Below are 25,335 nucleotides of genomic sequence, written 5' to 3' on the forward strand. Positions count from 1 at the left end.
AAAGGGGTAAACAGCGAGGTGGCAAAACTTGCAGATTATACGAAACTACTCAAGATAGTTAAGTCCCAGCAGACTGCGAAAAGTTACACAAAAGGATCTCTCAAAACTGGGTGACTGGGCAACAAAATGGCTGATGAAATTCAGTGTTGATAAATGCAAAATAATGCACACTGGAAAATATAATCCCAACTATGCATATAAAATGATGGGGTCTAAATTAGCTCAAAGAAGAGATCTTGGAGTCATTGTAGATAGTTCTCTGAAAACATCCACTCAATGTGCAGCAGCAGGCAAAAAAGTAAACAGAATGCTGGGAATAATTAAGAAAGGGATAGATAATAAGACAGAAAATATCATATTGCCTCTATATAAATCCATGGTACACCTACATCTTGAATACTGCATGCAGATGTGGTTGTCCCATCTCAAAAAAGCTATACTGGAATTGGAAAAGGTTCAGAAAAGGACAACAAAAATCATTAGGGGAATGGAACAGCTGCCATATGAGGAGAGATTAATAAATTTGGGAGTTTTCAGCTTGGAAAAGAGATGACTAAGTGGGGATATGACTGAGGTCTATAAAATCATGACTGGTGAGGAGAAAGTAAATAAGGACACGTTATTTACTCCTTCTCATAACACGAGGACAAGGGGGTCACCAAATTAAATTAATAGGCAGCAACAAAAGGAAGTATTTTTTCACACAATGCACAATCAACTCATGGAACTCCTTGCCAGAGGATGTTGTGAAGGCCAAGACCGTAACAGGGTTCAAAAAAGAACTAGATAATTTCATGGAGGATAGGTCCATCAATGGCCATTAGCCAGGATGGGCAGGGATGGTGTTCCTAGCCTCTGTTTGCCAGAAGCTCAGAATGAGCGACAGGGGCATAGATCACTGGATGATTACCTGTTCTGTTCATTCCCTCTGGGGCACCTGGCACTGCCTACTGTCGGAAGACAGGATACTGGGCTAGATGGACCCTTGTTCTGACCCAGTATGGCCATTCGTATGTTCTTATATACCCTCCTCCCACACCCCACATAAGGGCCCAGCAGACTTGTGGACTCCAACACACAAGTTCTCCCATAACCACCTGTTACTGGCTAGAGGACAGTTTAATTTCATGGATTGTGAAGTCAGAAATCCTGCTTCTCCATCCTTGTCTTTTGGATTTATAAGACTCAAGAAAAAGAAATCCCAGTCACCAACACACAGTAAAGGTGGAAAACGTGCTCCATACTTTTCTACTGTGAATTAAATGTGATCCAAGACAAAGACTCTGTGCAGTTCCACCTCCAAAACTCATCTGCTTCCATCCTTACTCCCAACCATTCCCTCTGTTTCTCCATTCAAACCTGTCTCAGAATCTCTTTCCCCAACCACAGAAATGCACAACCTTCCATTCCCACCAGCTCCAATTACAGTCTTACCAGCTCACTCCCTCCCCTGCAAATCTGTAAATTACCAAAGGGAAAATAAGGGAATTTGATATCAGTGCACAAGCTTCATGCTGCTGGGCTACCTCCACCATATAATTTTTCTGCCTTAGTCTCTCCATCTATTTATGTAAGTGACACCAAATGAGCAGTGTCCAAGATGCCTCACTGACATTAGTGAAAAATCAATCCATAGCCTGTAAATAGATAATCTGCTCCATACACAGGGAGCACATATGGATGGTTCTGACGAAGCCAGAGCTTCATTCTTGCTGATCCTCAAAAACCTTCCCTGGCCTGAACCATGCAGTCTTCAGGAGGAAGATACAAACTCTGAAAGGAAAAGCAAATGTTTCCTGAGGAGCCCCATCTACCTATCTCCGACAAGCTCTGTCAAACATCTGGTGTCACTTACACCATCATGCAATTTTAACTTAAGGGAATGGATGGGAACAACAGATTCTGCTACAGAGAAACCAGCTCCTAGTTACTATACCTTCTGGGTCTTGATCTGCTCCACCACAACCATCACCGAGGGGAAGAGGAGTTGGAACTGCAAAGCAAGGACCAACATGTAAAAATAGGGTCCTAAGTAGCGATATGTATGGATGGGGCACTTAGGGGCTAGTATGGACAGCAGCTGGTTGTGGTAGTTTATCAGTCTATCACCCCACTGGCCCCACTTAGTGTTCTGGATGTCCCTGGAAGAGAGACCATGGCTTCTGCAGAAATGAGATGATGATTATACCAGAATACTGGTGATGTTACTCTACCTTAACATCAACAACTAGATTGAACAGTGGAAGTGACGCTTATCCGGAGAGTCTCTGGTCACTTAGTAAGGTTGGCATGGATGACATGAGTTGTGCCAATGTGCTAGAAGTGCTGTCTAGGTGGGTACTGAAGTCTCTCAAGATGATAAATTTAGGAGACCACTAATTTGAGGATAGGAAGAGCCGCACTGGTTTCCCTCTATGTTTCAGCTAAACTCTAAATGGGACTTTTGGAGGCAGAGAGAAACTGTTGGATGGTTAAAGGGGGAGCTATTATATCCCTGACAGGGCAATAATGTGTGCCTCCCCAGCTGACATCTAGTCAAAAAGGTTCCATGGCCACATAGGTAGGCACAAGACCCCAACAGCTGCGCTCCGTGGTGAAAAGGTCATTAAAGAAAACAAATTGGTATGTAATCTGAGAGCTAGAGCTGCTTAAAGTCAAGTGCAGACTGTAGCTTTCCTAACATTTCTGAAGTGTGATACATGCTACCAGCTATTTTAATTTTGCATAAAGGTGGAAATGGGAAAGGAAAATTTCTTACAAGTATAACTACACCATATTAAAAGCTAAAGATGACATTAATACAACTTTTAGTGTATTTAAGTGCTCGGAATTTAAGTGTACAAACATCAGAAATTAAAGTTTTAGTAACAATGGTAGCTCTGCAACACTGCACATGCTGTATATACCAGTAGTAAGTCTTCAGTAAGATGACAACAAATGGAACATACCTGATCCAGGGAGTAGTTAATGTGGGAGATGGAGAGGTGAGGGTCAGCCAGGAACTGCAACAACAACAGAAAAGTTAGTAAAAACCAAAATAAGCCTCTAATCTATAGCACTAAACCTTGGTGGAAAAAGGTAAAGAGCAGAACTGTACCCTCAAAAGTCCCAATAACTTTAGCTCACATAGATCTTTTCAGAGACTTTTGAATCATATCCCCCTTCAGGCTGCTACTTTGATGAGAGTGAGCAGCCCATGCAATCACTGGGCATTGACTCAAAGAGAATCTACCCAAGAGATGGTGTGACGCCTACCAACTTGGCTGACACACCATAGATTTAACCAAGGACCTTCAGAGCTTGACCTAGAGAATGAGGACCTGAATCTGAGGACTGTGACACTTGCATTCTCTATGGATGACAGAGTGGATCAGACACAGAGGGGGTCATGTAGCACACTGCCCAGTGGGTTATAGTGGAACCTCACAGCAGCAATTTGGAAAACACCCCTGCACAGTATTTCAGCTCATAACATTGAATAGAGCACAGCTTCTTCCTCCAATTTTCTCTCCCTTACCTCCTGCTCCAGGTCAAGCAATGCCTGTCGATAGGGCTGCAGCACTGAATCAAGCCCTGTACAGAAGGCCCGCAAGTAAATCCCATGTAACCCACACTGGTTCTGCTGGGAAGGGTGATGATCCTAAAATCAAACAATAAGTTTTGAATTAGCCCCAGTACACTGGTGAGTGGACTGGGGACTAAGACCCAGATCCCTGAGATATTTAGGCACTTAGCTCCCATTGAGTTCAACCTTCAGCACCTAAATATCTTTGAGGAGCTAGGCCTAAGTGACTCAGTGGATAGATGTGTTCACCACTAAGTCACCAGTTTAAACATAGTGAAGCCCAACCACTGAAAGTACCAATAAAATCAGCTGTTAATCAGAGGTGGGTCAGCTGGCAAAGATGGAGCAGAATTGTATTCAGTCCCTTTGGATGTACAAGGAACTCCTGAGACAGAAGACTGCATAATACAGTGACCATTTGTACATTTCATTTTGTGCTGACATGAACTGTTCACAAGTGGATCTCAAACTACTTTGCAAACTATAACACAGCCTTGCCATCCCTGTGGGATAAGTGAGCATTATCCTTATTTTACAAATCCAGCCAGTCTGTTAGTAACAAGAAATCATTATAACCTATGTTAATGCTTTTTTTTTTTAAAAAAAAAAACCAGAATAAAAGATTTGAGTCCAGTTTTGAATATGTAAGTATCCATATCATGCCAACATACATAGCCTCCTGCCTCTATCTATTTAAGGGTTTTCTATACAATCATCATGGTAGTATTTAAGCACCTAGCAGATAAATTTAGGTTTGCACTGTAAAGCCAGTAGTGGATTCATGAGTCATTTGTTCTTCTCTCTTCCTTGCTATAAGAGACTGCTTGGCATGCATATGTATGTTTCTCCCCCATCAGTCTACTCTTCCCTCTCTCCCCCTCCCAATTAATTTGGTTAAGGTGGGAAAGATGTGAGATTGTATTCTGGAAAGCAGTGTCTTTGAAAATTATGTGGAAGGTCATTGTAGATAACCAACTGCACATGACCTCCCTATACAATGCTGTTGCAAAAAGGGCTAACAATACTGGGATGTATTAACACAGGAATGAGGCACAGGAGTAAGGAGGTAATATTACCTCTATACATGACATTGGTGAGCCCACTACTGCAGTGGAGTGTCCTGTTATGGTATCCACTTTAAAAAAGGATGTGGTCTAGAAACCCTGGTTTACTATTAAAGGCTAGAGAGAAACTTGATATATGTAGCTTATCAAAGAGATATTTAAGAGACAACTCTACCAGTCTATAGTTACCTACACAGGGAGAAGGCAACTAATATTAGAGGGCTCTTTAAACTAGTTGACCAACTCATTACATGATCCAGTGGCTAGAAGCTGAAGTCAGCAAAGTTCAAAATGGAAAAGAAATGCAGCTTTTTAATGAAAGGGTAATTCACCACTGAAACAGATTACCAAGGGATGTGGTAGATTCTTCATCAGGGACTTTTAAAAAGATCTGATCTAGCTCAGTGCAGAAATCACTGGGTGAAATTCTATAATCCATGTTATGTGGTAATCAGATTAGAGACACAATGGTGTTTTCTTACTTTAACACATATGAATTAGTCGAAAAGGAGTATCTTGATGACCTATCTATTGACATTAAGACCGCATGAACCATGAAGACCAAAATCTTTTCTTAGCACTCTAGGTAGTTGATCCAGTTCAAGATTGAGATACATTGGTAAAGGAAAATATGGAGAAAAGTTTGTACGACATTTTCTGGGCTGTACCTATTGTGCGGCTAAAGGACTACAGCCTCCAAGACTGTCTGTCAGCTTTCTCCAGCAATTTTTTTTAGGACCTCAAAGGCTGAAATGGGACCCTGGTGTTTAGAATGAAGATGCAAGTTAATAAGCTTTAACTTTTATCAAGACAAAGTAATCCTACCCTTCTAATATCCTTTGTTCATTCCCTTTGTTCTGACATTCTCATTTCTACACCCTGGTCGTTTGTTCCATTGCGATGAAGGCTTCAATGAGCACAGAGGGCCTCTAACTAGATTTCTGCAGCTCTATCCAAGTTTATGCTTGCAAGTCTTTTAATCCATTCCATTAAACAAGACTGAGCTGCTCCATGCAGACAGCATCAACCTTTGGGAGCAGGCTAGGTTGATGCACAAATGCAGAGAGAAGCATGTTGAGTGACCTTGACTGAGGGGAAGAGAAAGTGTGCCTGAGAGGGACCTTACAGACCTCACAGTTCAACTGGTTATGGAAGAGTCACCCACTGCATAAAACCGAGAGCTACACGTCCCCCCACCTCATATCTCCAACACACTCATCCTGTGGTTTCACACCTTTGTTCTACTTCCCCATTCCAGACACTTCCAAATAAGTTATATAAACAGAGCAGTGAGGTATTTAAACCATAGGAGGAAGGAACTCATTTTTAAGATTACTACCTAAATGTGTTTTAATTGTTTTACTGAAATTTCATTATTCTGTATGTACAAGTCTAACATACAACTAGAGAGAGTTTCACAATGCTATTTTTAATGTGAACCTAACCTGGAAAGAGTAAACACATAGTGGCATAAATTTCAGAGTGGGAGCTATTCATAGAATATCAGGGCTGGAAGGGACCTCAGGAGGTCATCTAGTCCAACCCCCTGCTCAAAGTAAGACCAATCCCCAACTAAATCATCCCAGCCAGGGCTTTGTCAAGCCTGACCTTAAAAACTTCAAAGGAAGGAGATTCCACCACCTCCCTAGGTAACACATTCCAGTGTTTCACTACCCTCCTAGTGAAAAAGTTTTTCCTAATATCCAACCTAAACCTTCCCCACTGCAACTTGAGACCATTACTCCTTGTTCTGTCATCAGCTACCACTGAGAATAGTCTAGATCCATCCTCTTTGGAACCCCCTTTCAGGTAGTTGAAAGCAGCTATCAAATCCCCCCTCATTCTTCTCTTCCGCAGACTAAATAATCCCAGTTCCCTCCGCCTCTCCTCATAAGTCATGTGTTCCAGTCCCCTAATAATTTTTGTTGCCCTCCTCTGGACTCTTTCCAATTTTTCCACATCCTTCTTGTAGTGTGGGGCCCAAAACTGGACACAGTACTCCAGATGAGGCCTCACCAATGTCAAATAGAGGGAAACGATCACGTCCCTCGATCTGCTGGCAATGCCCCTACTTATACATCCCAAAATGCCATTGGCCTTCTTGGCAACAAGGGCACACTGTTGACTCATATCCAGCTCTCATCCACTGTAACCCCTAGGTCCTTTTCTGCAGAACTGCTGCCGAGCCATTCGGTCCCTCATCTGTAGCGGTGCATGGATTCTTCCATCCTAAGTGCAGGACTCTGCACTTGTCCTTGTTGAACCTCATCAGATTTCTTTTGGCCCAATCCTCTAATTTGTCTAGGGCCCTCTGTATCCAATCCCTACCCTCCAGCATATCTACCTCTCCTCCCAGTTTAGTGTCATCTGCAAACTTGCTGCGGGTGCAATCCACGCTATCCTCCACATCATTTATGAAGATATTGAACAAAACCGGCCCCAGGACCGACCCTTGGGGCACTCCACTTGATACCGGCTGCCAACTAGACATGGAGCCATTGATCACTATCCGTTGAGCCCGACCATCTAGCCAACTTTCTATCCACCTTATTGTCAGTCCATTCCTCTAGCCCATACTACTTTAACTTGCTGGCAAGAATACTGTGGGAGACCGTGTCAAAAGCTTTGCTAAAGTCAAGGAACAACACGTCCACCACTTTGCTTCTTACAGAAAGTAGTTCTATAGTTCAATAATGAGTTACTGAGTAAGTAAAGTTGAGAAAGCTTTTTCCAGGGATAATCTGAAAGTCTTGTGGAGAGAAAGTAGTTTTGTCCTTTCTGAAGTCTATTTTTCATAGCAATATTATCCCATCCTGAGGCAGCTTAGTTAATACATTTTGCTTTGAAAAATTAGTTTAGCCATAAGTGTTTCTCTGTTCTTTCATTTGTGGGGCTTAAGACCTAATTCAGCCCTGGCAAAAGCACCACCCACTGACTTCAAATGAGAGGCCAGATGCTCAGGGAAGTGCTGAAGTGGACTTTGTCTTTCTCACTGGGCAGATATTTCTGGAGACACAGTGTGATAGGTTTGTTTATTGCACATTAGCAAACTGAAGGACTATTTTCTAGTAGGGTAACAACTTAATAAGCCTCTGGGGTAGGCCTCATTTTATACGCAATAATCAATATATTATGGAGTTTAATTACAGGCACATCCTAGGGTGACCAGACATCCCAATTTTATCAGGACAGTCTCAATTTTAGGGGACTTGTCCCGCATCCCAACCTTACATCGGTCGGGATGCCCTTAGTCCCAACAGTGGGACCGTCCGGACCGCAGCCACGGTGCCACCGCTCACCGCTTCCTGGGGCAGCTCCCGGCACCTGCCCACCGGCAGGAGCGCCACGTGCTGCAGGGGTGGGGCTTGTAGGCACTGGGAGCAGGCAGAGAGCCCTCCGCCCTGACCCGACCTGCAACCCTAGGAGCCAGAGGGACCTGCCTGCTGGATACTTCCCAGGACGGGAGCCGCCCCAGGTAAACACCACTGGGACTCCCCACCTCGCCCCCCGGCAGGTTCCTCTGGGCTCCTAGGGTGGGGGGGCTCTGCGTGCTGCCGGTGCCTGCAAGCCCCGCTCCGCAGCTCCAGCAGCTCCCGCAGCTCCCATTGGCGCTTTTCTCAGTCAATGGGAGCCACAGAGCTCACGCTTGTGGCGGGAGCAGCACGTGGTGAGTCTGGAGACCCCCTCGCCGCTCTCACCCTAGGAGTCAGAGACCTCCCAGCAGGGCTGGTGAGTGCAGCCAGGGAAGGGGGCAGGGTGTAATGGTGAGTGTCTGGAAGATGTGTGTGTGTGGGGGGGTGTTGGGCTGTGAGGGTGTGGAGGGCGCTGGGCAGTGAGGGAGGTTTGTGTGTTTTGGGGTGCTAGGCATTGGGGGCCTATTGGTGGGTGCTGGGCAGTGCAGGAGATCTGTGTGTGTCAGGGCACTGGGGGTCTGTGTGGGGCATTGTGTAGTTGTGGTGGTGGGGCTGTGGGGAAGGGCACTGGGAGGGAGGGAGGGAGGGGAAATCTGTGTGTATTGGGAAAGCAGCACGTCGGGGGTTCTGTGTGGGGTGCTGGGCAGCTGTGGTGGGGCGCTGGGTGTGCGCACAGCACTGTGCGTTCGTGGGGGAAGGGTTGAAGGGGGCTCTGGGCACAGTGGATCCAGGGGCGCGGGGCAGGGGAGCTGTGTGGCGCAGCGTGGGCCCACCCCAACAGGAAGGGGCACGCTGGTAGCACAGGGCCAGGTGGCCAGTGGGCTCTGGCTCGGGCCGTGTCTGTCTCTTCGCCCCCGCCCACCGTGCCCCGGTAGTTCACACGCGCGATCTGGTCACCCGAGCACACCCAGACCGGTGGGAGAGGGGCCGGGGCCGGGGCAGGGGCCGGGGCCGCTCCCCCCCCACCCGCCTCCAGCGCAGGGAGCTGCGTCCGGACTCCACGGAGGGCTCAGGGGATGGAGAAGGAGCGCGGCCTTCCCCGGGGGGTCCCGGAGAGGAAGGGGGAGCTCGGCCGCTCCCACCTGCTGTTGCACGTGGCCCGGGTACTGCTCGATGAACTCGGTGAAGCGAATGTAGTCGGAGCCCAGGCGGCAGAGCCGGTTCAGGACGCTGCTCTCGCTGGGGTGCAGGAACGGCAGCTCCTGGGACACCTGCGGGGAAGCGAAGCCTGGTGAGCGCAGGGCCCGAGCGGGCGGGACGGCGGGGGCGGGGGCCGGGCCGGTGGTACCTGGAGGCCGCTCCTCTTGCTCCAGGTGAACGCGGCCCCGGGGTACCCGCTCAGCGCCAAGAGCAGCTCGTGAATCATCCTGGGAGCTGGAGCCGGCGGCCGACGCCTTCCACGCGCCTAGCGAGCTCCGCAAAGCCCCCTGGGAAGCGTAGTCCCGCTCCTCTCCCAGATCGAGGGGGAAGGCTGCTCCCGCAAAGCCCCCTGGGAAGCGTAGTCCCGCTCCTCTCCCAGATCGAGGGGGAAGGCTGCTCCCGCAAAGCCCCCTGGGAAGCGGAGTCCCGCTCCTCTCCCAGATCGAGGGGGAAGGCTGCTCCCGCAAAGCCCCCTGGGAAGCGGAGTCCCGCTCCTCTCCCAGATCGAGGGGGAAGGCTGCTCCCGCAAAGCCCCCTGGGAAGCGTAGTCCCGCTCCTCTCCCAGATCGAGGGGGAAGGCTGCCCCCGCAATGCCCCCTGGGAAATGTAGTTCCAGACCGAGGCTCGTGGGAGGCAGCCGCTCAGCTCGCGCTCGCCCTTCGAAGGACCGCGGCCTGTGGGCGATCTCCACAGTGACAGAGCCTGTGTGGGGACTGTCCTGACCGCCTCCATGGCCCCGCGCCGGCGCGAGGATCCCGCTGGGGGAAAGGGCTGTTTTTTACTCGGCGTGGGAAGCGATTTGCTGGAACGCCAGAGAAATCTGCCCTTCCTGCAACCAGGAAGCTGCAGCTCCCGAGGAGAACCAGCGTGGCCAACTCCTGAGATTTTGTCACAACTCTTGTCATATTTGGGGCGGTTCTTAAAGCCCCAGCTGCTGGCATTGAAGATTGTGTGAGTATCTCAGCTTTCATTTAAGAAAAACATTCTAGCCCTCGTGGTTGCAAGAAAAGCTTCAAAACGTGAAGCAGGTGCCCCCAGCAGCACAGAAACCAGAAGGCAAATAAAACACACACCAAATGTATTATTTTAAAAAAATCATTGTTTTTAAAATCTCATCATTTTTGGGGGGTTGACTCAAGAGCTTTGAATGGCTGGGTTTGATCATAGAATCACAGAATCATAGAATATCAGGGTTGGAAGGGACCTCAGGAGGTTGTTGCCGGCACCCGGTGCCGAGAGGCTAAACAACAGCTGGAGTGGTTCGCTAACCGGTGTGCTACACCCAATAATCACAATGGGGTGGAGACGCAGAAAAGTTAATTTGCAGCTGCAAAAAGGTACAGGGAGAATAGAATCTCCAATCCTGCACACAGAGCAGGAAGTTACACAGGCTTTTATACATCTTTTTTCCAGCATACTTATCCTATAGCAAGCTGCCCTAAGTATCCATATAGCCAGCCAATCCAGTTCCCAGCTAGTTCCCTTGTTCTCTGTATCATTTGTTAAACCATACATAAAGCTGCTTTATTCAGCATTGTTCTTCCATATCTGCCCTGTTTGGCCTTGCTTAGTTTCAGGCAGTCTGACTCTGCAACATATTGTTGCAGATTCTCAGCATAACTGCTGTGAGTGCCTCCAGGCAGGGGGGCCAAGGACACCTGGGCCTAGTGCGAGGGGGCTTCATCGACATTCGTGGTCTTCCATTCCCTCGAGTTACCTAGTGGCCATGCCCCAGTGTCCCCAACAAGGTCATCTAGTCCAACCCCCTGCTCAAAGCAGGACCAATCCCCAACTAAATCATCCCAGCCAGGGCTTTGTCAAGCCTGACCTTAAAAACTTCTGAGGAAGGAGATTCCACCACCTTCCTAGGTAACATATTCCATTGTTTCACCACCCTCCTAGTGAAAAAGTTTTTCCTAATATCCAACCTAAACCTCCCCCACTGCAACTTGAGACCATTACTCCTTGTTCTGTCATCTGCTACCACTGAGAACAGTCTAGATCCATCCTCTTTGGAACCCCCCTTTCAGGTAGTTGAAAGCAGCTATCAAATCCCCCCTCATTCTTCTCTTCTGCAGACTAAACAATCCCAGTTCCCTCAGCCTCTCCTCATAACTCATGTGTTCCAGTCCCCTAATAATTTTTGTTGCCCTCCTCTGGACTCTTTCCAATTTTTCCATATTCTTCTTGTAGTGTGCGGCCCAAAACTGGACACAGTACTCCAGATGAGGCCTCACCAATGTCGAATAGAGGGGAATGATCACATCCCTCGATCTGCTGGCAATGCCCCAACGTATACATCCCAAAATGCCATTGGCCTTCTTGGCAACAAGGGCACACTGTTGACTCATATCCAGCTCTCATCCACTGTAACCCCTAGGTCCTTTTCTGCAGAACTGCTGCCTAGCCACTCGGTCCCTAGTCTGTAAGGGTGCATGGGATTCTTCTGTCCTAAGTGCAGGACTCTGCACTTGTCCTTGTTGAACCTCATCAGATTTCTTTTGGCCCAATCCTCTAATTTGTCTAGGGCCCTCTGTATCCAATCCCTACCCTCCAGCGTATCTATCTCTCCTCCCAGTTTAGTGTCATCTGCAAACTTGCTGAGGGTGCAATCCACACCGTCCTCCAGATCATTAATGAAGATATTAAACAAAACCGGCCCGAGGACCTTGGGGCACTCCACTTGATATCGGCTGCCAACTAGACATGGAGCCATTGATCACTACCCGTTGAGCCCGACAATCTAGCCAATTTTCTATCCACCTTATAGTCCATTCCTCCAGCCCATACTTCTTTAACTTGCTGGCAAGAATACTGTGGGAGACCGTGTCAAAAGCTTTGCTAAAGTCAAGGAACAACATGTCCACTGCTTTCCCCTCATCCACAGAGCCAGTTATCTCGTCATAGAAGGCAATTAGATTAGTCAGGCATGACTTGCCCTTGGTGAATCCATGCTGACTGTTCCTGATCACTTTCCTCTCCTCTAAGTGCTTCAGAATTGATTCCTTGAGGACCTGCTCCATGATTTTTCCAGGGATTGATGATACTGGGATACTCCTGAGAAGGCTGTAACAGCCAAAAAAGGCTTGGGGGGAAGGAACCCCTTCCCAACACCTGTAACTGCAAATGTTGTGCCATCTGTGAGTATCAGACTTTGGAGATTCCTCATTGCCTGTAAGCATTGGGCTGGTGAGATTCCACACTGTCCGTGAGTGTCAGGGATCCTACACCCCAAATCAGTACTCCCTATGGTGTATCATGCAGTGAGAATCCTCCCCCATGCACCCCCAGCCTATGAGTCCGTGGGGATTTACACTGAGTGTATCAGAAAGTGGTTCCCACCAGGCATTACAGGCAGTGGGATTCACCTTGTGTGTCAAGCAACTGTTGTGTTCTTTCTGCTGGGTCATGCTGGTACTTGAGCAAAAGGGTAAAGTGTACTTCTTTAGTACAAATAATTTGCATTTTACAACACCATTTCATCCTGATTAATCTGAAATCACTTCTTAATCAATGTATACCATAGATCAAGCAACCTTTAGATGCAACAGTATACAACATGCTCCATCGCAGTCGGGGGTTGGAATAAGTAATGTCATTTGATGCTAAGACAAGTGCTTTACAAAAGTCTAAGTATATACCAACAGGGTTACCTCTATCAACCAAACTTGTACTCTCATTAAAGAATTAAATCAAGTTTGTTGGACAAGACCTATTTTGCATAAAATCATTTTGATTTGCATTAATCATTTTCCTATACTTTGATTATTTATTGATTGAATCCTGTATCAGCTTTTCCATTAAACTTAATCCAGAGACTCTCAGGTTTTTCTGCAGTTTCATACCGGAGCTCTGAGCAGTCATACTGCTCTCTTACATACAATGCAACTCCCCCACCTTTTCTGCCCTGCCTGTCCTTCCTGAACAGTTTATATCCAGCCATGACAGTACTCCAGTCATGTGAGTTATCCCACCAAGTCTCTGTTATTCCAATCACATCATAATTCCTTGACTGTGCCAGGACTTCCAGTTCTCCCTGCTTGTTTCCCAGGCTTTGTGCATTTGTGTACAGGCACTTGAGGTAACTCGCTGATCGTCCCTCTTTCTCAGTATGAGGCAGGAGCCCTCCCCCCTCGCGCTTTCCTCCCCGTATCCCACTTTCCCACTTACCTGAGGGCTTTGGTCTCCTTCCCCCGGTGAACCTAGTTTAAAGCCCTCCCCACTAGGTTAGCCAGCCTGCTTGCAAAGATGCTCTTCCCTCTCTTCGTAAGATGGAGCCCGTCTCTGCCCAGCACGCCTCCTTCATTGAACACCATCCCATGGTCAAAGAATCCAAAGCCTTCTCTCTGACACCACCTGCGTAGCCATTCATTGACTTCCACGATTCGACGGTCCCTGCCCCGGCCTTTTCCTTCCACGGGGAGGATGGACGAGAACACCACTTGCGCCTCAAACTCCTTTATCCTTCTTCCCAGAGCCACGTAGTCTGCAGTGATCTGCTCAAGGTCGTTCTTGGCAGTATCATTGGTGCCCACGTGGAGAAGCAGGACGGGGTAGCGATCCGAGGGCTTGATGAGTCTCGGCAGTCTCTCCGTCACATCGCAAATCTTAGCCCCTGGCAAGCAGCAGACTTCTCGGTTTTGCCAGTCAGGGCGGCAGATAGATGACTCAGTCCCCCGGAGGAGAGAGTCCCCGACCACCACCACCCGCCTCCTTCTCTTGGGAGTGGTGGTCGTGGAACCCCCTATCTCAGGACAGTGCATCTCATGCCTTCCAACCAGCAGAGTCTCCTTCTGCTTTCTCCCCCCAGACATATCATCTGGTCTACTCTCCGCAAAGGTACCTGTGGAGAGAACATGAAAGCGGTTAGTTACCTGTGTCCGCGTTGCTGGAACCCGGACATTCCCCTTTCTTCTTCTGGAGGTCACATGTTGCCAAGCTTCTTCACTGGCCTCTTGGCTCCGCTGTGCAACCTGCTCTAAATCTTTAGAGCTTTGTGCCTGTAGAAGCATATCCTGACTTTTGTCCAGAAAATCCTCAGTTTCTTGTATGCAACGCAGGGTTGTTATCTGTTGCTCCAGACCTTCAATCTTCTCTTCCAATATGGAGACCAGCTTGCACTTTGTACAGACAAAGTCGCTTCTGTCCTGTGGAAGAAAGACAAACATGGCACATCCAGTGCAGGTCACAACAGCTGAACCCCCCCTTCCATATCACCTTCCTACTATGAGCTTTCTCAGAGAAGTTGGCAAGATGTAAGCCTCACTGGGCTCACTCCAGGCGAACTCCCAGGTAAACTCCTGCTGTGTGCTGCTCTGCTGTTCCCCGCTGCTCAGCTGGTTCGGGAAGCTCTGGCTATTTTTAAACAGCCAGGCTTCCCTAAAACAAACAAACAGACAGCCCCAATGCCTGCCCCCTGCAGGCTACCAGCCAATCAGGCACTCGCTCAGGCTCTCACACTGCCCTCCCAGCAAACACACACTCGGGTACTTACTCAGCAAACACGCACTCGGATACTCACCAATCTGTTGAGCACCCAGATACTCACCAATTCACGTGAGACCACTGCTCCTTGTTCTGTCATCTGCTACCACTGAGAACAGTCTAGCTCTATCCTCTTTGGAACCCCCTTTCAGGTAATTGAAAGCAGCTATCAAATTCCCCCTCATTCTTCTCTTCTGCAGAATAAATATTCCCAGTTCCCTCAGCCTCTCCTCATAAGTCATGTGCTCCAGCCCCTTAATCATTTTTGTTGCCCTCCGCTGGATGCTTTCCAATTTTTCCACATCCTTCTTGTAGTGTGGGGCCCAAAACTGGACACAGTACTCCAGATGAGGCCTCACCAATGCCGAATACAGGGGAATGATCATGTCCCTCAATCTGCTGGCAATGCTCCTACTTATACAGCCCAAAACGGCTTTAGCCTTCTTGGCAACAGGGGCACACTGTTGACTCATATCCAGCTTCTTGTCCAGTGTAACCCCTAGGTCTTTTTCTGCAGAACGGCTGCCTAGCCTTATGGTGTGTACACCAGAACTGGACACACTATTCCAGTAGCAGTTACACCAGTGCCAAATACAAAGGTAATATAACTTCTTTTCTCCTACTTGATATTCCCATATATATACCCAAGGATCACATTAGCCCTTTTGGCTACAGCATCACATTGCGAGATCATGTTCAACTGATTATGTATCATGACCCCCAAAGTTCTTTTAAGTCACAGCTTGCCAGATTAGAGTCCCCCATCCTGTAAGAATAGTTTACATTCTGATGTATGACTTTACATTTGGCCATATTAAAACATACATTGTTTGCTTGCGCCCAGCTTACCAAGACAACGAGATCACTCTGTATCGGTGCCCTGTCCTCTTCATTATTTACCACTCCCAATATCTATCACCAGCAAATTTTATCAGTAATGATTTTCTGTTTTCTTCCAGGTCACTGATAAAAATGTTAAATAGCTTAGGGCCAAGAACCGTTCCCCATAGGAGTCCACTAGAAACACACACGCACAAGTTCATAGATTCATAGGTTCAAAGGCCAGAAGGGACGATTGTGATCACATAACTCCAAAATAATACCTAGAGCACAGCTTTTTAAAAAAAATCCAATCTTGATTTAACAATTGTCAGAGATGGAGAATCTACCATGACCCTTGGTAAATTGTTCGAATGCTTAATTACTCTCACCATTAAAAATGTATGCCTTAATTCCAATCTGATGAATAGGGCCCTAGCATGGCACATCATTGTTACATAAAAGCTCTCTCTCTCACACACACACAATCAATTTTAGACATAATTCTGGAGTCATCACTAGTATTCCATCAGGCTACATACATCAGGGAAGCAAAACATATGTCTTTATGCTGACAAAACTTCCAATGAAGTTGTAATTTTGCCTGAGTAAGGATTGGGGGATTGGGCCTTGGCACTTGCTGTTCATCACTGACATAGATGTCATATTACAATGTTGGATCAATACTATGTGGAGTTTTATGTACTATGTGGAGTTTTATGCCCCTACCAAGTTCATATGTGTGTTCACCTAGTTTATGAATATAGGGCTTTATCCTGCACCACTGAAATCAATGGAAGACTCTCCCTTGATTACAGTGGATTGCTCTCCATAACTCGTGGACCCAAAGGTGGGATTTAATTATAACCTGTATTTAAATATCATCTAAATTATAATGATTGTACTGTAAATCAAGATAGCTTCAGCCCTAAAGAGGCTGATGGATTAATGGTTGATCTAAAGCCATCTTGTCAAGTGAGAAGATACATCTTTGCTCTAGAAATCTCAAATATAAATATGAGTGACCGCAAGCAGAAACAAACACACAATAGCATTCTTCAGTAAAACGCGTATGGTATTCTCAGTCATCGCTGATCCCAGATGCAATGCATGTCAGGAAGAAGTCTTCTGATAGCAGAGGGTTCTTTAGTTTGGCAGACAAAGGCATAACAAGATCAAATGATTGAAAACTGAAACTAGAGAAATTCAGACTAGAAATAAGGCACAGACTTTTAAGAGTGAGGATAATTAACCATTGGAACAATTTACCTAGGAATGGGATGGATTCTCAGTCACTTGAAACATTTATATCAGATTGGATGCTCCTCTAAAAGATATGCTTCAGTTCTACCAGAAGTTATGGGCTTGATGTGGGAAGGACTTCGTGAAATTCTACTCTCGATGTTATGCAAGAGGTCAGGCTAGATTGTCATAATGTTCTCTTCTAGCTTTAAAATCTGTGAATTTATATTCAGTTTCACTTCATATGCTTCCAGTTTCAAATTTTCTCTTTTGAAATCTTGTTTCCATTTCAGTACACACAACTTACTCAAACAAATCAACCAACCCTATATTAAAAGAATGTTATTGAAGTTGCAAAGTCAAGCACTCCAAAGTTAGGAAATGCCAGAATTAAAGTTACCTGTGGAACCCTAATTCTGCACCGTTGTACATTAGCTTAATACATTTTAACAGCATCCCTGCCAAGTTTCAGGTTCTTGCTGAAAATAATGGAGGCACTACAGTTCTTCCAAAAATTGTAAGAAAAAATTATAATAGAAAGTGCTAAGCAATGTAAATATAGAATTTGTTGTTGCCCCCCTGTTATAACTGGTATGTTTAGTTGTAAATGCTGTGCTGCCATCCTATTAAGTGACATGATTACATTGACAGGTTTCAGAGTAGCAGCCGTGTTAGTCTGTATTCGCAAAAAGAAAAGGAGTACTAGTGGCACCTTAGATACTAACTAATGCTCAAATAAATTGGTTAGTCTCTAAGGTCCCACTAGTACTCCTTTTTATGATTACATTGAGTTAATTCTGTTAAATATTTGGACTCATCTATGAAAAAAATCTTCATTTCCAATTACATTATTATGTTTTGATCTTTAATAAGTGTTGTGAAGCCTTACCTCTATGGTCTTCGCTCCTAATCTGAGGACAAATACAGAGGGAGAAAAAATATTTTACAAAGGATATAAGTATTTTACATGGAGAGATTATTAGCTAAGCAGAAAAAACACAACAACAAAGACAAAGCCGTGCCTGTCAAGCACAGTTCAGCAGGATTTGGTTTCTTTTGTTATCTTAGCTCCTGGAGGGGTTGAGATTTACAAGCATTTCAGCAGAAAAAAATTTCAGGTGGCACCTCGGGGGCAATTGCACAGCTTCCCAATTCGGGCGGCTTTTCTGACAGCGCATAGCTCCCCCACATCGCTCTGCAGCAGAGTAGAAAGGCAAGAAAGTTTCTTTAGTGACTCAGGTTTGGTGTTGGTGAAAATGCCCCTTTCCTCTCTTTGGCCTCAGCATAATTCACCCTCCCCAGTATCTGTCTTTGTTATCTAGATATTTAGAACTCATCATATGTGGACGCCAGAACCTTTCTCCCCCATGGTTTGACTCTTGTGCTGAAGGGCCCCGCTGTGGAGATGAGAAGTGCGTTCAGTGGCCATGCCCCAAGACCTGCTTTCGGTAATAGGAAGTGAGCTAATTCCCTGTAAGAAAGTGGAGAGAGCAGCAGAGCTGCACTCAGGTTAGGAACCACCCTAGGAGTGCTGGCTACCCTGAGTCTGGAAGGAGGGTGCCGAGGGACACTCTGAGAAGCGCTCAAGGGAGCACAGGCTGGCCTGCCCGGGGCTACAGAATACCTTGTCTGAGGAGCCTTACCACTGGCACTTGTCCCAGTTTCTTGCCCCAGGGTGGAATCCACTTTTTCTGCAGCTTCTCCAGAGCCTCCTGCAAAGCCCCGAGCTGCAAAGCACAAGAGGGTTCTGGTGGGTTCGGAGCAGGCAGCTGACTTGTGAGGACTCCATCGACTCCTTCCCACCGGGTGCTGCCGGCCGCAGCCCCTCTTTAGTCTGCAGAAGAGAAGAATGAGGGGGGATTTGATAGCTGCTTTCAACTACCTGAGAGGTGGTTCCAGAGAGGATGGTTCTAGACTATTCTCAGTGGTAGAAGAGGACAGGACAAGGAGTAATGGTCTCAAGTTGCAGTGGGGGAGGTTTAGGTTGGATATTAGGAAAAACTTTTTCACTAAGAGGGTGGTGAAACACTGGAATGCGTTGCCTAGGGAGGTGGTGGAATCTCCTTCCTTAGAGGTTTTTAAGGTCAGGCTTGACAAAGCCCTGGCTGGGATGATTTAGTTGGGGATTGGTCCTGCTTCGAGCAGGGCGTGGGACTAGATGACCTCCTGAGTTCCCTTCCAGCCCTGATAGTCTATGATTCCTGCCTCCTACCAAGCTGGTGTTGGTATGTCGGTCAGCCCTGCCCACCCCCTCGGGCTGGCACTCACCAGCTCCTTCTCGCTGGATGGAGGGAGTTCATGGGCCTAAAAGCTCCGGAGTGCCCTGGCCTCCAGCCCCCAGGCGGCAGCAGCAGCCAGGAGCCGGGGGCGAGCAGCAGCCACCTGGGGCTGTCCAGGGTGCTGCAGCTGCGTCCAAGCTCGGGTTGTGCCGGCTGGCTCCGAGACTCCTCCCCGCAGTGACGCCCCCGCGGGCGCTGTCCTGAGAACCGCCAGAGAGCTCGGAGGGCGGCGGCACGAGCCGTTCCTAGACCCGCGGGCCTGGGCACCCCGCACTGGATGGCAAGGCAAAGGAAACTCGGGTCGCCCGCCGTTCCGCTATCACCCTCTGCAGGGTGCGAGGGTCCACGGGCTGGGGTTAGTGCCTTCACGCATTGGGCAGGAGGGGAAGCGCGATCGCTGCCTGGCTTTTAGAGCCGGGGCGACCTGACAGCCCATTGGATCAATAATAGGGCTACTGCTGCTGCTTTCCACCCAGTAAGTGTCAGTCGCTGTGGGAGAAGCTCTGACTCTACTACAGGGCTCTTATAATCCCGGGTAAAATGCTGAGCCGGTTATAGTCAATGGGAGTTTTGTCACTGCCTTCAATATGGCTAGGATTTCACTGGGGGTGGGAGGAGGACGGGACACACAGCAGATGAGACCAACGCAGCCCAGACAAATCTGCCTTATTTTCATATTGAGCTCAAATTAACTTCAGATTTTTTATTTTCATTTTCTAAAGGACATTCAGGGGGTCAGAAACTGACCTGTACAAGCTGCAACAGCCCCTCCCATCAGAGAGAAGGACCCCTCAGGCACCTGTTGGGTTACAGAGAGATCAACATAGTTAATCTATGCAGAGCAGGATCCTACAAATCATGCAGATTACTCCACAGGTAACACTGGTTTCTTATTCTCCAGTTATTCATAAGCATAGCAGGCAAAGCTGATAATAGGTGAAATTCACCCCTGTGCTGCGGGCCACCACCAAGGCCTAGGCACTACTTTAGTCCTACTTACATCATATTTGGGGGGCTTATGTGAAGTGCTGCCTAGTCCTTGTGTTGGCCCTCTGTGCAGGGCTGAGCTCCACTTATTTTGTGGAGAGCTGCTGTTTGGAACCTTATTTGTTGGTGTCTGTGCCTAGATTTTCTATCCTAGAGGAGAGGGTAAGGGAGTGGTATATTAAGGAAAGTGTGTCCTTGACTAGGAACTGAAATACTGCCATTACACATTGTTACTGGTTGAAATCATTTACCAGACAACACTGTAACTTCAATATAGTATTTAGTGCCAGCAATGTGCTCTATACTATATTCTACACAAAAATAGACAGTCCCTGCCCCTAAAGAGTTTACAATTGAAAACACATTGTTATCTAGATAACATACAGGAAAATCTGGAGGTGGGAGTAACTTTTTGTCATGAATAAATATACACTTATTGTGGGCACTGGGGAAGAAGCCAGTTGTCTTAACAAACATGTTAGTGAGATGCTACCTCTCAGTTTTCCCTCTCTTTATATTCAACACTGATTTTTTTGTGATGTGTCTGATTTTTCATGGGAACTTGAAGTTGATCTAAGACCTGAACTGACAACTGCAAAGTATTTAAAATTGAGCAGCTAACAGAGAGGTAATTTCTCTTTCTCATCTGGTTTGGGTTGATCCTCTATCACTAGAATTTTTTCTTATTTATCTGATTAAACAAACACTGGCTATTGAGAATTACAAATACACTGCTGCTTGGTGTGTTGCAGGGTTTCACAACCCTGGCCTACATCCAAGATCCAAGTGTTGTCCAGCATCCCACTGAGTACTACTGTTAATATTTTTAATGCATAGTGACAGCCCACTGAGTATCAAACATTCAATTAATTGACACAAATGTAGTGACTCCTTGGGCAGTAAATGTGCAGTTTAGAAAGAATTGCAATTTAGAAGTTAATTTACTATTTTTTGTGTGGATGGGATTTTCCAGGAAGAACAGATTAGTTCTAAACTCAGAATGTGGGGATTATTTGTAAAAACAAAACATTAAGGCCCCCTTCAGTTTTGAGACAGACAGTCCCAGGCTGGTTTCTTGGACACTTATTGGACCAACTTTTTGTTTATCAACATTGTCTCTAGACAAAAATAATTATTTGCTATAATTTTATTTTGATTTTTAAAATCTTTTCAACTCTCTTAATTGGAATTAGAGTTTGCAAAAAAGAGTCACTGCAGTGAAAACTTGAGCTCAGTGTGCTGCAGTGGTAAAAAAGGCTAACAGAATGGTAGGAACTATTAGGGAAGGGATAGAAAATAAGATAGAAATGATAATGCCACTATATAAATCCATGGTGTGCCTATACCTTGAATATTGTGTTCATTTCTGGTGGCTCAACCTGAAAAAGATATAGTGGAACTGGAAGAGATTCAGAGAAAGGCAACAAAAATGATCAAGGATATGGAATGGCTTCCATACATGAAGAGACTAAAAAGATTAGGGCTGTTCACCTTAGAAAAGAGACAACTAAGAGGGGATATGATAGAGCAGGGGTTCTCAAACTGGGGGTCGGGACCCCTCAGGGGGTCGTGAGGTTATTACATGGAGGGTCGCGAGCTGTCAGCCTCCACCCAAAACCCTGCTTTGCCTCCAGCATTTATAATAATTATTTTGAGTCAGCAGTGTGCCCTTGTTGCCAAGAAGGCCAATGGCATTTTGGGATGTATAAGTAGGGGCATAGCGAGCAGATCGAGGGACGTGATCGTTCCCCTCTATTCGACATTGGTGAGGCCTCATCTGGAGTACTGTGTCCAGTTTTGGGCCCCACACTTCAAGAAGGATGTGGATAAATTGGAGAGAGTCCAGCGAAGGGCAACAAAAATGATTAGGGGACTGGAACACATGAGTTATGAGGAGAGGCTGAGGGAGCTGGGATTGTTTAGCCTGCAGAAGAGAAGAATGAGGGGGGATTTGATAGCTGCTTTCAACTACCTGAAAGGGGGTTCCAAAGAGGATGGCTCTAGACTGTTCTCAATGGTAGCAGATGACAGAACGAGGAGTAATGGTCTCAAGTTGCAGTGGGGGAGGTTTAGATTGGATATTAGGAAAAACTTTTTCACTAAGAGGGTGTTGAAACACTGGAATGCGTTACCTAGGGAGGTGGTAGAATCTCCTTCCTTAGAGGTTTTTAAGGTCAGGCTTGACAAAGCCCTGGCTGGGATGATTTAACTGGGAATTGGTCCTGCTTTGAGCAGGGGGTTGGACTAGATGACCTTCTGGGGTCCCTTCCAACCCTGATATTCTATGATTCTATGATAATGGTGTTAAATTAAAAAAAATGTTTTTAGTTTATATAGCGGGGGAGGGAGTCACACTCCGAGGCTTGCTATGTGAAAGGGGTCACCAGTACAAAAGTTTGAGAACCACAGTGATAGAGGTCTATAAAATCATGAATGGTGTGTGTGACAAGGGTATACCAGGCCCTGAGCTCCCCTGCTAGAGCCTACACACCCTGTCCCAAAAAGGGAGAAGTAGAGGTGAGTACTCTGGGCGGCATAGAAAGGAGCTGCAAGGGAACATCCAATCAGGGAGAGGCTTCAGGGAAGCATATAATCTGGGCCTAGCAGGCTCATATAAAAGGGTCTGCAGGTCTAGAAAACTTCAGTTGCTGCCTGGAGCTAGAGAAGTAAGAGTGGTGCTCCTGGCTGGCTGAAGAAGATGCAGTAGCAGTGACAGAGAAGTTGCTAGATGGGACTGGGGGAGCAAGAAATAGCTCCTGGCTGGTTGCTGGGACTTAAGCTGGAAGAACTCTGAGGTAAGGTCGAAGGTGAAGGGACTGCTTGGGAAGTGGCCCAGGAAACAGTACCAGTGGCTATTCATAGGGTCCCTGGGTTGGGGCTCAGAGTGTGGGGGGGCTCTGCCCCCCCCCCCCCAGCCACAGGCAGAGTGGCCTAACCTCTGGGAAGGGAGTGTAGAAGGCCCAGAGAAAGGGGCTGAAGACTCTGATGAGCGTCAGTATTTGTGGACTCTGATTCACCCCCAGAAGGAGACCAATGTGAAGAGTGACTCAGCTGGAGAGTTGGGGTCAAAGACACTGTTCCCTCTAAACTGTGCATGTGTGCATGCGCACACAGATTCTAAACCCCACGCACATGGCAAAACACTGCGCACACAGAAAAATTTGCACAGAAGCACAACAATTTGCACAGAAGAATTTTTTTGCGCACACAGCCTGTCAAAAATTTGAACAGAAGAAATTTTTTGCGCACACAGCCTGTCAAAAATTAGAGGGAATGTTGGTCAGAGACTGCCACCAAAGGCAAAGAGTATTCAGGGAGGAAGCCCTGGGACCATGGTGCCATACTGGGGTTGAGAAACAATTGAAAGCAAGCCCAGGACAGAGCTGTAGACATTAGTAATTGAGCGTCTGGGGATAGAATCATAGGACTGGCAGGGACCTTGAGAGGTCATTAGTCCAGTCCCCTACACTCATAGTAGGACTAAGTATTATCTAGACCATCCTTGACAGGTGTTTTCTAACCTGTTCTTAAAAATCTCCAATGATGGAGATTCCAAACCTCCCTAGGCAATTTATTCCAGTACTTAAGTATCCTGACAGTTAGGAAGCTTTACCTAATGTCCAACCTAAACCATCCTTGCTGCAATTTAATCCCATTGCTTCTTGTCCTATCCTGAGAGGTTAAAGGCAACAATTTTTCTCCCTCCTCCTTGTAACAATCTTTTATGTACTTGAAAACTCGTATCATGTCTCCTCTGTCTTTTCTTCTCCACGCTAAACAAACCCTATTTTTTCAATTTTCCCTCATAGATCATGTTTTCTAGACCTTTAATCATTTTTGTTTCTCTTCTCTGGACTTTCTCCAGTTTGTTCACATCTTTCTTGAAATGTGGACACAATACTCCAGTTGAGGCCTAATCAGCACGGAATAAAGTGGAAGAATTACTTCTAGTGTCTTGGTTATAACACTCCTGCTAGTTTCAGAGTAACAGCCGTGTTAGTCTGTATTCGCAAAAAGAAAAGGAGTACTTGTGGCACCTTAGAGACTAACCAATTTATTAGAGCATAAGCTTTTGGTTAGTCTCTAAGGTGCCAAAGTACTCCTACTCCTGCTAGTACATCCCAGAATGATGTTTGGTTTTTTTTGCAACCATGTAACACTGTTGACTCATATTTAACTTGTGATCCACTATGACCCCCAGATCCTTTCTGCGGTACTCCTTCCTAGGCAGTCATTTCCCATTTTGTATGTGTGCAACTGATTGTTCCTTCCTAAGTGGAGTACTTTGCATTTGTCCTTATTGAATTTGATCCTATTTACTTCAGACCATTTTTCCAGTTTGTCCAGATCATTTTGAATTTTAATCCTATCGTCCAGAGCTCTTGCAACCCCTCCCAGCTTGGTATCGTCAGCAAACTTTGTAAGTATACTCTCTATGCCATTATCTAAATCATTGATGAAGACGTTGAACAGAACCAGTCCTAGAACTAATCCCTGCAGGACTCCACTCATTATGCCCTTCCAGCTTGAATATGAACCATTGATTATTACTGCCTGAGAATGGTTTTTCAACCAATTATGCACCCACCTTATAGTAGCTCCATCTAGGTTGTATTTCCCTAGTTTGCTTATGAGAAGGTCATGCAAGCTATTGGCCACCATATCACTACTAAGCTCATATCTTGTTAGATATCCCACACTATTCTAGCCTCATGTCAATATTTCCCATTCAGGGATATCTTCCCCCTCTCCCTGCCATTTTGGGGATCCTTGTGTTTGTTTGTTTATTTTTTTAATGACCAAGGGCATCCCTAGCCTTGGAGGATGGCAGATTCTCTTTTGGTAAGGAGATTTTAAAATAAGTTAGGAAGTGCCTTGATGGCCTCTTTTCTGTCTATATTGTATTTCTAAAGCACCCCAAAGTACAGTATCTAGTTGTGAGCATAGCTCACCTCTTGAGATTTTACTCTTAGAACATCAGACATCTATAAAGACATATCTGAGCTCACACTCCCTTATTCAGTTTTAGGGCATGCAGAAGGCTGAACAATGTTAGATAAATTGTCAAGTAAAGACAACAAGGCAAAGAGTTTAAAGGAGGAGATATGATGCTTAGAGAAGGGAAGAATTCAGTAATAAACACAATGAAAATAAGAGAAACATATAAGGGACATTGTCTCCCTAGCTACTTTTATGTCACATTGATGCAGACCAGAGGCTGACATGATGCAACTTGCTCCAGTCTCTTGTGCTGGAGTGTGATCAGAAAAGCCAGGGGCAGATGGAGAAAGGAAATGGCTCATATGGGCATTGTTATATAGGAAAACACCAAAGCTCTCCAA

At 46.3% G+C, this 25,335-nt stretch overlaps 1 protein-coding gene and 1 long non-coding RNA gene across 8 annotated transcripts in view; one reads left to right on the forward strand and one right to left on the reverse strand.

Annotated features, from left to right (window-relative positions):
• The window catches only part of TUBGCP4 (tubulin gamma complex component 4), a 53,601-nt gene extending 44,129 nt beyond the window's left edge, over window positions 1-9,472 (reverse strand). For all 7 annotated transcript variants that reach the window (XR_012154143.1, XR_012154140.1, XR_012154142.1 and 4 more), the window contains exons 1-5: window positions 9,331-9,472; window positions 9,125-9,253; window positions 3,518-3,640; window positions 2,949-3,002; window positions 1,937-1,993 (exon numbers count right to left, since the gene is read on the reverse strand). Coding sequence is in view for 1 of the 7 variants with exons in the window: in XM_073304651.1 (XP_073160752.1) it covers window positions 1,937-1,993; window positions 2,949-3,002; window positions 3,518-3,640; window positions 9,125-9,253; window positions 9,331-9,408 (441 nt within the window). In the remaining 6 variants the exon portion in view is untranslated. The remainder of the gene's footprint in view (window positions 1-1,936; window positions 1,994-2,948; window positions 3,003-3,517; window positions 3,641-9,124; window positions 9,254-9,330) is intronic.
• Window positions 9,473-9,803: 331 nt separating this feature from the next.
• Window positions 9,804-24,642, forward strand: LOC140917975 (uncharacterized). Its single transcript, XR_012161052.1, has 3 exons — window positions 9,804-10,133; window positions 19,729-19,882; window positions 24,332-24,642. It is a non-coding gene; the product is annotated as an uncharacterized lncRNA (long non-coding RNA).
• Window positions 24,643-25,335: the final 693 nt, after the last annotated feature.

This window comes from Lepidochelys kempii, chromosome 10 (genome assembly GCF_965140265.1).
Source record: "Lepidochelys kempii isolate rLepKem1 chromosome 10, rLepKem1.hap2, whole genome shotgun sequence".
Lineage (NCBI taxonomy): Eukaryota > Metazoa > Chordata > Testudines > Cheloniidae > Lepidochelys > Lepidochelys kempii.